The sequence below is a fragment of the Populus nigra genome, chromosome 12 (assembly GCF_951802175.1).
Source record: "Populus nigra chromosome 12, ddPopNigr1.1, whole genome shotgun sequence".
In the NCBI taxonomy this organism is placed as follows: domain Eukaryota; kingdom Viridiplantae; phylum Streptophyta; class Magnoliopsida; order Malpighiales; family Salicaceae; genus Populus; species Populus nigra.
The window spans coordinates 1,022,209-1,035,489 of record NC_084863.1 but is presented as its reverse complement, the minus strand read 5'-3'; the positions used below and the strand labels follow the sequence as shown (position 1 = coordinate 1,035,489).

General features: G+C 33.3%; 3 protein-coding genes across 3 annotated transcripts; all 3 read left to right on the top strand.

Moving 5' to 3' along the window:
- Positions 1-1,988: 1,988 nt before the first annotated feature.
- LOC133669410 (uncharacterized) lies at positions 1,989-4,304 on the top strand. Its single transcript, XM_062089531.1, has 3 exons — positions 1,989-2,215; positions 2,534-2,624; positions 3,852-4,304. Exons 1-3 carry the CDS (start codon positions 2,146-2,148, stop codon positions 3,970-3,972), a joined length of 282 nt encoding a protein of 93 aa, XP_061945515.1. The 5' UTR covers positions 1,989-2,145; the 3' UTR covers positions 3,973-4,304.
- A 1,034-nt stretch (positions 4,305-5,338) lies between these two features.
- On the top strand, positions 5,339-7,089 carry LOC133669320 (large ribosomal subunit protein eL22z-like). The gene is made up of 3 exons (XM_062089412.1): positions 5,339-5,494; positions 5,601-5,843; positions 6,804-7,089. Exons 2-3 carry the CDS (start codon positions 5,614-5,616, stop codon positions 6,946-6,948), a joined length of 375 nt encoding a protein of 124 aa, XP_061945396.1. The 5' UTR covers positions 5,339-5,494; positions 5,601-5,613; the 3' UTR covers positions 6,949-7,089.
- Positions 7,090-8,349: 1,260 nt separating this feature from the next.
- On the top strand, positions 8,350-10,077 carry LOC133669853 (acetylajmalan esterase-like). Its single transcript, XM_062090181.1, has 5 exons — positions 8,350-8,623; positions 8,732-8,953; positions 9,143-9,291; positions 9,414-9,687; positions 9,857-10,077. Exons 1-5 carry the CDS (start codon positions 8,350-8,352, stop codon positions 10,075-10,077), a joined length of 1,140 nt encoding a protein of 379 aa, XP_061946165.1.
- Positions 10,078-13,281: the final 3,204 nt, after the last annotated feature.

Genomic DNA, 13,281 nt, shown 5'->3' with positions numbered 1-13,281 from the left:
TAAAAAACTACAAGGAAAACAAATAAGAGATAATGATGACACTAACTAAAAAACCTCTCGTTTTAATTTATTTTCTAATTTAGATTTAAAATTAAATCTTATGAAAGTTATTTTAAAATAATCTAGTCGATTTATTAATTTAAAGATAACGAGAATAATTATTAAAAAAAAATATACAAAAATAGTATTAAAAAAAGATAAAATAAAAAAAACTTTCATAATTCATATGAACAATAAAGCTTCGCAAAATATATCATTTCTTTTTAATAGAGAAATATAATATAATTACAAATTATTCCTTTTAAATTTACAAGACAAGTAATCTCTTTAATTTGAAAAATAATTAATTTATAAGATCAAAACTAGAATAAGACCCGAGTAATGGATAAAAAAGTTAATTTTTAATTAAAAAAATTAAAATAATATTATTCTGATTAATTTTTTTAATAAATAAATTAATAATTAACTCTTAATTAAATTAAAACCATATCAACCCAAGATTTTGATAGAATAAACAAGTTTTTTCCTTTTATTTTTTATTTAACTTTGACGGTCCAGTCATACCATCGATCTCCTAGAAAACTCAAAGCAAAGCAACAGAGAAAATGTCCATGACATTCTTGTCCCTGTGCTTGTTGGGTTTTTCATTTTTTAATATATATAAACAACAAAACCAAATATTTGGCACACAAAGCGTGACTCTGACCATGAAAAGAGTGTATGAGATGGGGGTACTAAGTGTGCTTTTTAAATTAATTTTTATTTTAAATTTTATTTAAATAGTTTTTTTAAAAAAATATTTTTAATATTAGCAGCTTAAAACAATTTAAAAATACAAAAAATAACTCTAAAAATAAAAAATCAAGATCTTGCAAACTTTTGTTGAACCACGGGGCTTAACACCCCCTAAAACATGAAAAAAAAAAATCACATACAAGGTGCTGTTGTTTAAAGCAAATTCAAAAAGAAATTCTAAATTCATTTCGATCTATAAAACTCACTCAGCCTAACGAATCAATTTAGTAAATTATAAACTCAAAGTTTATACGGTATTAAGTTTTATATTAAATAAGTTTTTGTTTTCAAAGAAAATGATGTTTATTTTTGTGGTTTTTTAAAAACCTCAAAATAATATTGTTTTATATATTTTTTTTAATTTAAATTCAGTACAATTCATGGAACCATGAATTGACCCATTTGCAACTTAAGATTTTAAACCAGGTACCGAGTTGCAAACTAACTATGCTTTAAATCATAGTTTTGAAACCCGGCCCGGCGGATCGACCGATCAGGGGCTGGATCCGGGCCAGGTTGAAAAAAAAATAGATGAAGGAAAAATCCAGTGTGATCCAGGGGGTTGACCCGGTCGAAAACTCAGTTGCAACCCGTTGACTTTTGTTTTTTTTTTACTAGAACAACGTCGTTTTGATTTAAAAAAAATTAACTCGAACGACCCGGTGACCCGATCAGAACCTGAAATCCAGGTCTCCGACCAGGACGGGTCTGAAAACTATGTTTCAAATTAGATTGATTTAAGAAATTATCTGGATTAAAATATTTTTGATTTAAAAATATATTAAAATAATATTTTTTAATTCTTAATATCAACACTTTAAAATAATAAAAAACACTAAAAATATTAATTTATTTTTTTTAAAAAATATAAAATTCTTGAAAATCACTGTTAGAATACATTGACATCGGGTGCCCCTCTTATCAATTCAACGAGATCACGTGTTGAAACCAGTCAAGCCACCATCCTATCACAAGCACCATTTTTTTTTAACAAAACTAATTTTAAACTTTAATTTATACATATTTTTAGTATATTTGTTCATGTATTTAAAAAGTTTGGTTTTAAAAAAAATTTAATTTTAATTATCTTGACACAATATTAAAAAATAATAATATTATTTTAATATATTTTTAATAAAAAATAATTTCAAAAAAACCAGCGAAAACAGAACATCTGGCCTTAATACTCCACATCCACACGCTACCTCTTTGCCTGTTTTGCCTGCCCGCTGTTTCTCCTGAAACCGGACTTCTCTCTCTCTCGGCCTATAAACCGCCGCAACAAGAACAAAACATAAAGGAACCTCAATTGTCTCTCTCTCCCAGACAAAACAAGATTCTCTCGTCAAAATGGCTGATGCTAAGACCAAAGTAGAATCTTTCCGGGAATGGGTTGTTGACCACAAGCTTAGAACTGTCGGTAATTCATTGCCATTTGCCTTTCCTTCTTACTGTTTCTTTTTTTATTTTTGTGACATGGGTTTTTTATTTGATTAATTGTTTTAGAGAAAAAGGGGTTTCTTTTTAAATTTGTTTTGGTGCCTTACTTTATATTGAATCAAAGTTGTTTCCTATGTGCTTCAAAATTTTGTGATATGGTTTTTTGATTTGATGGTGTTTTTCGAAAAGGGTTTCTCTCTAAATTTCTTTTAGTTCTTTACTTTATGTTGGATCAGAGTTCCGTTCTTTTCTTGGTTTTGTGCTGTGGGTTTTTTGACTCGATTGTTTTGTGACGAAGGGTGTCTATGGATTAGTGGTATTGCGGGTTCATTCGCCTACAATTGGTCGAAACCAAATATGAAACCCAGTGTCAAGATCATTCATGCCAGGTAAAGTTTCTTTCTTGGTTGCTTTCTTTATTAGATTTCTTGTTTTTTAGCTTCCGTGACGTGATCCTTATTGCATTTGTGTATCTTATGAAACAAGAAGAAATTATGATATAGTGAACATGTATGTTCCTGTATGTTGCTGTAGATTTTAAGGAAATAAATTTGAAGTTTTGAGTTTCATTATTATCTGTTTCCCGGGTAAAAGAATAGACCAATGCATGTTCATTTTGGGCGTACCTAATTATGGAAAAAGATGACCCTTGGAAGGTTTTAACGTGACTTTGGTAATTTAAGAGATGATCAGAAAGCAACCTACTTTGAATTTGTAGGTACGTGAGCGAACAGTTCATTGTATATTGGTGTCGTGTGATGATCAGTTAAGAGCAGCAAGTGTTAAGTTATGTTTGAGCATTTAGCTGTTGGCCGATCACGCCTCAATTTATGCCGCCATTGTTGTTGGCTGCTTGGCTTTTTGTGTCTTTACCTAGTTCCTGAATTAAACCAAATTACAGAATGATAGGGGATAAATGAGAACAGGTTTTAGTGCCACCCCAGCTCAATCCTGTCTCTATAAACAAGTGACATCTAGATAGGGATACTCTTGAACATGGAGTGGTTATTCTTGGTCTTGAAATATAACTGTCTGGGTGCAAGTTCTGACCTCCACCGTTGAATCTGAAAATGGCCCATCCTAATTTGTCTGTCGTTGATTCACCATATTTTGTGGCATTAGAATCAATACACAGTTAAGCATGGGATTGAAATCTGTGTTGTCAGCTCAGACCGTGCTAGACTTTTTGTGGTAATTCATATTTATGAATAGTGTAGGAGGTCTGCATTCTCCCATGGCAGCTGGCACCCTCATTTCCATGTTCAATAAAGAGGGAGTGAAAGTCATCTAGAAGCATGTTTTTTTCCTCATTGTGCTGTTGATGTTGCTGCCATTGTTAAATGCTCAACTATATAATGCTTTGCTTGGCGGTTGCTGCCTATAAAGCCATATTTGCTAAAATTTCCTTTTAAATGTCAACGGGCAGAAGTTTTTCTTCATCACTGTTTGATACCCTGTGTGCCTTCTTCCTGATTGCCCTGTTCATATCTAGTGCAATGTTCAAAAATATCTTTTGCCCTGTGTGCCTTCTTCCTGATTGCCCTGTTCATATCTAGTGCGATGTTCACAAATATCTTTTGCCTTGTTAACCTTGACCTCTTCCTATCGGAATTCAGGTTGCATGCACAGGCTCTCACCCTGGCTGCATTAGCCGGTGCTGCTCTGGTTGAATACTTTGACCACAAATCTGGAGCGAAGGCTGAACAATATGCAAAGTTCGTCCCACCCAAGGACTGAAACATTCAAGATACGGGGCCTCCAATGAAAAGATAACAACAACCATATTTCCTTGAATGAGCGTTGGTTTTGTTCTTTCTTATCTTCTGGTTGTAATTGAGTTAACTTAATACCCCCAATGATTTAGCAGTCAAATATCCAATGAGAGAATGAAGTGAAAAATGGTTTGTTTTCAAGTTTTTACTTCTAAGAAAATAGGATGACAACAGATATTCTAGAGAGGGATAAGTGGTGAATGAGTGGATTATTCTGATGATCACACCAATTAGCAGTTAATCTATCACTAGTTTCATTGTTTAATGATCTTTAATGAAGTTTGATGTTGAAAATTATGTTAAGAATTGTCAGTGGCCCGCTGCAGTTGATGTGCATTTCGAATATTGATTCATTATAGCAAGGATGCGTGTTATATCTTCCTGGTCCAATCGTGATTGTGATAGAACAGGTTTTGTACTCTTATGAAAAGCAAGTGCAGATGCTGGGGAAGGAAATTTGCCATTTGAGATCTAATTATTCGAATTAATTCTACTCAATTTTTACTTTCCAAGATGAAGGAATAGATCGCCATTTTTGTTCTTTCATCGAAGCTTTCATCGATACAGATAGAGTTGGATCGCATCTGTAACTAATTTATAAATTTAGAAAAGAAAAATGATTTAATAATAAATTAATAAACTTTTTTATAAACCAAACTTAGGTTTCTTCGCTTCCAAAAAATTATTTTTAGTTTTTACTTAGAATTATATTAAAATAATATTTTTTATTTTATAAAAATTATTTTTAATATCAATATATTAAATGATTTAAAAATATATATTAAAATCATCTAAAAATACTAATATATATATATATATATATTAATTTAAAGTAAAAAAATAAAATAAATTTAAATCTTTTAAAAAATATTTTTATAATACAAAAATAAACAAGACAAAAAAAAATAGCCATTTTTAAAATTGTTTTTCTTCTGGAAACATTACTTTCACTGTTTTTTGAATTATTTTTCTTTCAAAAACATTAAATTAAATTGTTTAAAATTTTTTAATATATTTTCAATTGAAAAACATTAATATGTAATAATAAAATAAATGTAATGCTTAGGCATTTGAATTTTTAATTAGTAGAGAAGTTAAGATGTGAAATTAACAATATAATATTTTATGAAAATTATTTATAAAAATAAGTTTTTATCAGATATATTTTTTTAAATAAAATAACATCATTTTAATATAAAAAAACCCTACAAATTAACTTAATAATTTAATGATTTAGACCTTTTTCCTTCGACCGGGTTTTTAACTATGATTCTTTTAAAGACACGTCTCTAACAAGAGGCTGAATTATCATCCTGAGAAATCTAAACCACTAAGAACCGAAATGGAATGTTGAACAATTTATAAGGGCCAAGCCGCAGCTTAGAGTAGAAAATAGAAAGCCACCCTTATAAACCAAACCCTAGTCTCACCCTCTCTTTTTCTAGTAGACGGCCGCTCCATCTCTCTCGCCTGCACAATCTCCACCGGTAACTTGATGGCTCTCTCTACATTTTATCTCTTTTAAATTGAAGAGAGCTTGTGTTTCTTTTAATTATTGATGTTTTCTTATTTATTTTGTGATTGCAATTTCAGGGAGTAATCGAAGATGAGTAAGGCAACTGCACCAGGACCCAAAGGGAAGAAGAAGGGTGCGACCTTCACAATAGATTGTGCAAAGCCAGTGGAGGATAAGATTATGGACATTGCTTCATTGGAAAAGTTTCTTCAAGAGAGGATCAAAGTTGGAGGCAAAGCTGGTGCCCTTGGTGATACTGTTACTGTTACTCGTGAGAAGAACAAGATTACTGTTACTTCTGATAGTAACTTCTCCAAAAGGTAAAAACCTTTTCTTGCTTTGCTGTATGTGTTGTCATTTTTGGGTTTCTTGGGTTGCTTGAGATGATATAAGTTTGCGAGTCGTGCTTTTTGCTAGTGTTTCTTGGTCTCTTGAATTTCTTAAAACGTTACGAATGGAATCGTTTGGTATAGTTGTTTTTGGTGAATGGTGAATGGTTTCTTTGTTGTCTAGATGATAGTAATCTGTTGGAGGTTAATCATATAGACAATTGGAAATGGTGGGAATCTGTTTTATAGAAGTCTTAGGTGATCAAGAAGCGAAACTTTTCGGAGGAGACTAGTGTTGGTTTTAGTTTGTTTATATGGTTTTGTAGCATTCAGAGATCATGATGATTAGGTTTTCGTCTTGCTACCCTCAATTTTTGCATGGAAGTTTATAAATCTTGTTTTGCACTGGGAAGCCTGCATGTATTTCTCTTGGTTGAGTGGCAGATCATCAATATTATGCGACCTGGCCTGGTTTAATGGAGTGGAAAACCAGACAACCAACACTCTGAAACCTAGCTTATCCTGTTTTTTTCAGCTTACTTTTCCACTTTTAACATGTAAATATTACATTATTGAGAAGATTGTTTTTGGAATATCGATGAATGCTTAGGGCTAGAACACGACCTATTGGGTGCTTATTTCACAATTCGCACGGTGTAGAAATCTATGGTGGTTATATATATGGTCTTATTTCCCTAATTGCCTCACCTATTTCTTCCTGTTTTGTTCTTGTCATTTGCCATTTGATTTTGCATGAATCCTGTCTTTTTCCCTAGAACATGGACTTTTCGGTTTCTATTTGTTGTTCATTTGCTTTGATTGTAGAAATTGCCATAACACCATTCAATTCCTATCCTAACTTTTTACCCAAGTCATTGTAGCCTCTGTCAGCAACGCTATTTTGTTTTGTGCCCTATCTCAATGATTTCCCATTTTGATTTGGGTACACAGATATCTCAAGTACTTGACAAAGAAGTATTTGAAGAAACACAATGTCAGGGATTGGCTACGAGTGATTGCATCCAACAAAGATCGCAATGTGTACGAGTTGAGATACTTCAACATTGCTGAGAACGAGGGAGAGGAGGAAGACTGAAATTTAGGTCTCATAGCCTCGATCATGTTGTTTCCTCAATCGAACCCCCTCCATTTTTTTTGTTTGATCAAGTGATGTTTTGTAAAACATTTACCAAGTTAATGTTTTATAATTTTATTACCGGAATTGGTTCTTTTGCAATATTGCAGCTGCTAAATTGAGAACCTACCTGCCATTTAGCATATCTGGAATTTGGTCAAGTTGTCTTTTACTATGTGCTTCAACTTTGATTAGTTATGGCCTTCGAAATCCGAAGGCCATAAATTGTTATTCTTCTTTTCATGCCATGCCGGGCTCAAAATATATTTGGAAGAATAAAAATTAATTTCTTACAAATACATTCGAACCATATAAATTACTCTTTTCTAAATTACTGTTTTCATAAAAATAATTAAATTCAATTTTAAATGGGATTACAGAGTAAACCTGTCGACTGATAGGGTTAGTTGTACCCTGTAAAGCTACAGTAACACATGCATGGAGTTTTTGTTGGCTACCACCAAAAGTTGTCATAGCTTTAAAGAATGACATTCATTTAGGCAAAAAATTTATACCTAATTTTAACAATACATAAAGCGTCCTCGACCTTCAGCTTGTGTGATGGAGAAAAGAGAAGACTACAATGGGCAACCTGAGCTTTCTAATGTCTGTCTGATAAAGTCTAGCAATTTCCCCATCAAATTGTACCACACAGCATAATGCGAGTAGGTTCACCGTCAATTAACGTGCTTGTAAACTGGATCTTCTTAGGTTAATTACGAACATAATTAGCAGTTTGAATCGCTAATTTGGTGTGGGATTAGAGATGTTTACTGGATAATGTGATTCACTAACAATGTTCCATCATCCTCTCCTGCAAAAATATATATGGCTAGCTTTTCTCACTTCGCGATACTTTCAAAGTCAGCACCTTGAGGAACTCATGCAAGCTTTTCTTTTTTAATATTTATGCTCCTTTTTTTTCTGCCCTTAATTCGAAACTTGAATCGATCTAAATTCAAGTTATAACCCCATTTGTTTCATATAAAAGTAATTTATTTTTAATAATCAAAGAATCATTTATGATCTTGATCAGTTTTTATAGACACGCATTCAGTAGAAACAAACCTCAGCTTTATGTATATTAATATAAAAGACTCAGTTATCATTTTAATTATTAATTGTTTTAATCAGTTTTTATGGATGGAATTCGCCCAAGACAAATCTTTTACAGTCTTGCTAGCTAGGTTGTATGGCAGCCTATTTAATTTTCATTTAATTACTATTGACAGCTTGTTTTTTCTTCTATTCTCATCCTTTCAATCTCTCTCTCTCTCCCCCTATATATATATAATTGATGCTTCAATACCATTAAAATAAAAAGAAAGTGATAATAACTATTGATCAATTCCCTCTTGAGCCATGGCCAGCAAGAACATGGCTTTCTTTCAAGTTCTTATAAGCTCAATTTTTCTTCTTGTTTTCCCTCGGTGTTCATGTGAGGCATATGATGATGTAGCCAAACTCAAGCAATGCAGGTTCAATGCAATATATAATTTTGGGGCTTCGTTATCAGACACAGGCAATCAAATTATAGAGATTCCTCAGGTTTGGTCTACCAAACTTCCCTATGGCCAAGCTATTCATAAAGTTACTGGCAGATCCTCTGATGGGTTGCTGATAATTGATTACATTGGTAAGCAAACATTTTCTTCTTAATTTTTCTTCTTTGATTTGGTAAGCAAATATGTAGCTAGTTGGTATATATACCGAATGTATTTAGTTTTCTTTGCAACTTTTGCAGCAAAATCAGCAGGTCTTCCCTTCCTGGAACCCTATTTGAAATATCAAAATGCAACAAGTTTCTTATCTCATGGAGTGAACTTTGCTGTTGGTGGCTCTACCGTCTTGTCAACGAAATTTCTTGCAGAAAAGAATATCTCTAACGATCATGTTAAAAGCCCTCTTCATGTACAACTTGAATGGCTGGACAAATATTTACAAGGATATTGTCACGATGCCAAAGGTTACTATCATATCCATACCTCTCATTTAAGTTACAAAATCAGATCCTGGCAATGTAATTTCTATATGTTCTTGGTATTTTTAGTCTAATACATTGATCACTGTAAAGTAGGAAGGACAATATTATTATAGGATATTTGTTCAAGTTCAAAGTTCAAGTGGTTCCTGATCACTTTGTTATATTTGATAGATTGTCAGGAGAAGCTTGCATCATCTCTGTTCACAACTTTTGCTGGAGGCAATGACTATGGCACTGCATTCTCCCAAAATAAAACTCTTGAAGAGGTGAGGAATAGCCTGGTGCCCGCATGTGTGGAAACCTTGAAACATGTTGTCAAGGTAAGTTAACATGTCTTGATTTAACGTCTGAATCAACTTTTTCCTTGCAGAATTTCTTGGCTAATGTGACAATTTTCACTTGATCTTTTGATTAATTCTGATATCTTGTTAATTGGTTATAGAAATTCATCCATCATGGTGCTCGTAGAGTCCTTGTCCATGGACTTCCCCCGTCTGGTTGTGCACCACTATTTCTTACAAAATTCTCCTCAAACAACTCAGCTGCTTATGATGGATTTGGTTGTCTAAAGAGCTACAATGACCTGTACAATTATCACAACGATCGTCTCAAAGAAGCCATTGAAGAATTGAAGAAGGAATACCCTCATGTAGATATAGTGTACGGTGATCTTTACAAAGCAATGCAATGGATTATGGACAATTCTCGACAACTTGGTGAGTGCTTTTTTTTCCCTTCTCAACTCAAGGAAGAGCAACAACATTTCTTCAGACATGAACCACATAAACTAATCTAATTTCTTCAAAAACACTTCGATTATGAGACATCAGAGGTTAAGTATATGAATATGATGTGATTTTAATATGATTACTTCGTTGTTTCCAGGGTTCGAGTCAGTAACAAAAGCATGTTGTGGGCCTAAAAGTGAGTACAATTTCATCGATAACTTCCATAAAATGTGTGGAGCTCCAAACATACCAGTTTGCCAAAAACCAAAGCAGTATGTCTACTGGGACTCCGGTCATTGGACTCAAAATGCAAATAAGCATCTGGCAATGTGGCTGATTAGAGACATCTTCCCAAAGTTTCACTGCAAAAAAGTTTGACAAGCTTCAATTTTGTTAAGCAAATAGCATTTGTTGAAACTTTTATTTGTTATGTTATCTTCGTGATTCTTAATTAATCATGATCAATAATGCTTTTGAAAACTATGAAATAAATATCATAGGATTTTATTAATTTGTCCATGTTTTTGCCTTTGCACAAATATGAAATGAAGATTATAAATATATTTGGGCCTTGATCGATCCACCTTGTTCACTTAACCTCTGAATGTTGTAATATCATGATCATGCTCGATCCTGTTAGGTGTAATTTTTTTTGGTCAAGCTCTAACCAATTTAGAGTCAGGTAGCTAGCTTGTATGAAGTTTCTAAATACCCTTCTTTGATGAATTTACTAAAAGATTAGAGCTGGAAAATCACCACCAGAAAATTATAAAGCTCTAATGAAATATTCTATCAGCGAGTAAATACAATTTCATCAGCAATTTAAATTGTTAATAGATTTAGTGACAGAAACATGTTTTCAATAAAAAAAAATTGGAATTTGACATTTATAATTTTGTCATTTATTTAATTTATTCAATGTCCTTATATATTTTTCACGTAAAGTACTTGGTTTATACCCTAAATTATGAGTTTTTTCTTAACTCTGATTTACCTAAAATTTTTATTATTTACATGATAATTTACATTTATAATTTCAAAGACGTAATCAAATTAAAAATTATGTTTGATAGCATAAAATTGAATAATTTATTATTTTTTATTGAAATTATAAATTTTTTTATTCAATCATTGCATAAATTATCCCAATTGTATTAATAAATTGCAGGACCATTTTCTTATCCCAAGTATATTTATGTTTCTTTATTACTGATCTTTCCATTTACATACTTCTTACTAGTTTGCAATAATATTATTAATTTTTATTCAAGTTTACATCAACACTTTTAAGTGCATTTCTTTTTTAACTTTCAATCTTCATTTCCAATATAATTCCTTAAAACTATTTCTCATTCTTACAAAATATTTATTTTAAATTCCCTGAATTCTTCTTTCCGTCAAAACTCGTTACTACTAATTTTATTATCGTTATAAATTTTAAGCAAAAATTCAAAAGCCCTATATATTTTTTAACCTTCACAACACTTTTATATTTATTTATGGATGTCATCCCCTTGATTACACATCACATTTATTATTTTTATTACCCTTTAACAAGTTAAAGACTTCCTGTTCAAGTATTTACTTCTTTTACCCTTTTCCTAGTGTATTCTTCCTCAAGTCATTGGCAAGACAGCGAGCTGTGGCATTGGTCAGAAAAATGAAAAAACCACCATAAACCAAGGGGGGTGGAAGTGGAGAGTGAGTTTTTTCGTACAAGAGATAAAGGAATCATAAACACCTAGGGACTCTCCCTGCTGTCCCCAAAACCTCTTCACTATCCCTCCCCCAAAAATCTCTCTGATCATTTTCTCCATGTTTAATCAAAAACTTGCTCGCCACACGCAACCCTGACCTGCATTTTCTTGCACTTTATATCCTGCTTTTACTGCCAGTACTCCCCCCACTATCATCCAATCTTCCTGTGCCGAAAAACCCACACAAGAGTCTCTCTTTCCCTTGCCACTTACCTTTCAGTCTTTCACCTGCCATCAATTCTTGGTCAAAAGTCATTACTATTTGATGTGTTAGCAGGGAAAATTAATTGCTCACTGGGCTGCCAATCAAATTTTGAGTATTTTCCACTCCTTTCTTACAAAAAGTGTCGACCAACACCAAATTTTACAACCAAAGATCACTTGGGTGTGATCCAACTTAATTACTTGTGTGCTCCATGGTCCGCACAAGTAAATCTCCACCATCGTAATTTTTTCGAAGATCAGGAAAAAAAATTCAAACTTGAATTCAAAAGAAAAAAATTCTATTTGGCATGCTTCGTGTGCCCATTTAGCAATGAAGTGTGCTGAAGTTGCACCTGTATTTCACTAGCAAAAACATCAAAAATTATGATTTTGTTGTGATGCAACAACCTGCGGAGCACCGCGTTGCCTTCAAAGTAAGAGAATTCTTCAATGGATAAAAAACCTGGTGTTTCGGTGAAGGATTGGTGGTTGTTTTCGGTGATCTAGGGGTACAACAGTCGGGTTTTTGGTTTTTTTTGGGTGATCTTGATTTTCTACAACCAAGCTGATGGTAGAAAAAAAAAGGGACGCGATTAATGGTAATTACGTGTTTGAAAGAAAAGCTAACGATTAATAATCATGTATTTACTCAAATTGTGTTGTTTTCCGAATATTTTCTTAACACTTAATCATTTTTTAAAAAATAAATTACTGTTAAAAAATTCTGAAGAACGCAGAATTCTCAACTTTCAAGACAGTTTATGAGGTCATGAAGACCAAAAATTTGGATAAAGAAAAGAGGTGGGGTCTGCTCTCTTTGGCGGCAGAAATTATCCTACAAACTGACTCCATGCATACGTAACAAAATATCGCCACTAATCAAACCGGTAAGAATAAGATTCACTGGCCTGCCTCACTGTCAAACTCAAGGTCAAATCTATTAATTTATACACACACTTGCTTGTTCCCCCCCCCCCCTCCACATCGGCTGCTACTTGTGCTGTGGACTGGTTATGGGACCTACAATGTAATCCAAAGATGATTGGGGAGTGTTTTTCACTCCTGTGAAGAGAGAGTGGTGATGAGCAAACACATATCACATTGATTTTGCTTTGAATGAATTTGACAATTTGTTCTCTCTTTTTTTCACTTGAAGTTTGCATTAAGAATGGCATGGTTTTTTCTACACATCAAAACTTGAATTGCTTTGATTGCTTTCTCATATGGGGTAGGGTACTCTTTAAAGATTTGCCCACTTGAAGACTCAATCTCTTTAACTCTCTCTCTTTCTTTCCCTCTCTCTCCCCCTCTCTCTCTCTCTTAAGGACTTGTAGTATATAAATGCATGGCCAGGGCAGCTCTATAGCTCCATTGCTAGCTTCTCAACAATGTTCTCAGTTTTCCTGAGTTATGGTGAATGAAGAAAGACGAAGGCCATATGCGCGGTTTACAATTGGGTGTGTAGCTCTTGCTGGAGAAGCAGGGCACGTGCAAGCTCTCTCCTCAAGCTTTCCTTGCACGTGCTCCCCTTCTCCAACATGGGTTTCTCACCTTTCCTCGTCTCTTTTCCTTGCATCATCCAGCTTGCACAGAGAAATGTAGCTTGGTGATATGGTAATGG

Coding starts and splice junctions, on each gene's coding strand:
- LOC133669410 (XM_062089531.1), top strand. CDS start 2,146: ATGGCTGATGCTAAGACCAAAGTAGAATCTTTCCGGGAATGGGTTGTT. Junction 2,216..2,533: donor CCACAAGCTTAGAACTGTCG/GTAATTCATTGC, acceptor TTTGTGACGAAG/GGTGTCTATGGATTAGTGGT. Junction 2,625..3,851: donor GTCAAGATCATTCATGCCAG/GTAAAGTTTCTT, acceptor ATCGGAATTCAG/GTTGCATGCACAGGCTCTCA.
- LOC133669320 (XM_062089412.1), top strand. CDS start 5,614: ATGAGTAAGGCAACTGCACCAGGACCCAAAGGGAAGAAGAAGGGTGCG. Junction 5,844..6,803: donor GATAGTAACTTCTCCAAAAG/GTAAAAACCTTT, acceptor TTGGGTACACAG/ATATCTCAAGTACTTGACAA.
- LOC133669853 (XM_062090181.1), top strand. CDS start 8,350: ATGGCCAGCAAGAACATGGCTTTCTTTCAAGTTCTTATAAGCTCAATT. Junction 8,954..9,142: donor ATATTGTCACGATGCCAAAG/GTTACTATCATA, acceptor TATATTTGATAG/ATTGTCAGGAGAAGCTTGCA. Junction 9,688..9,856: donor GGACAATTCTCGACAACTTG/GTGAGTGCTTTT, acceptor CGTTGTTTCCAG/GGTTCGAGTCAGTAACAAAA.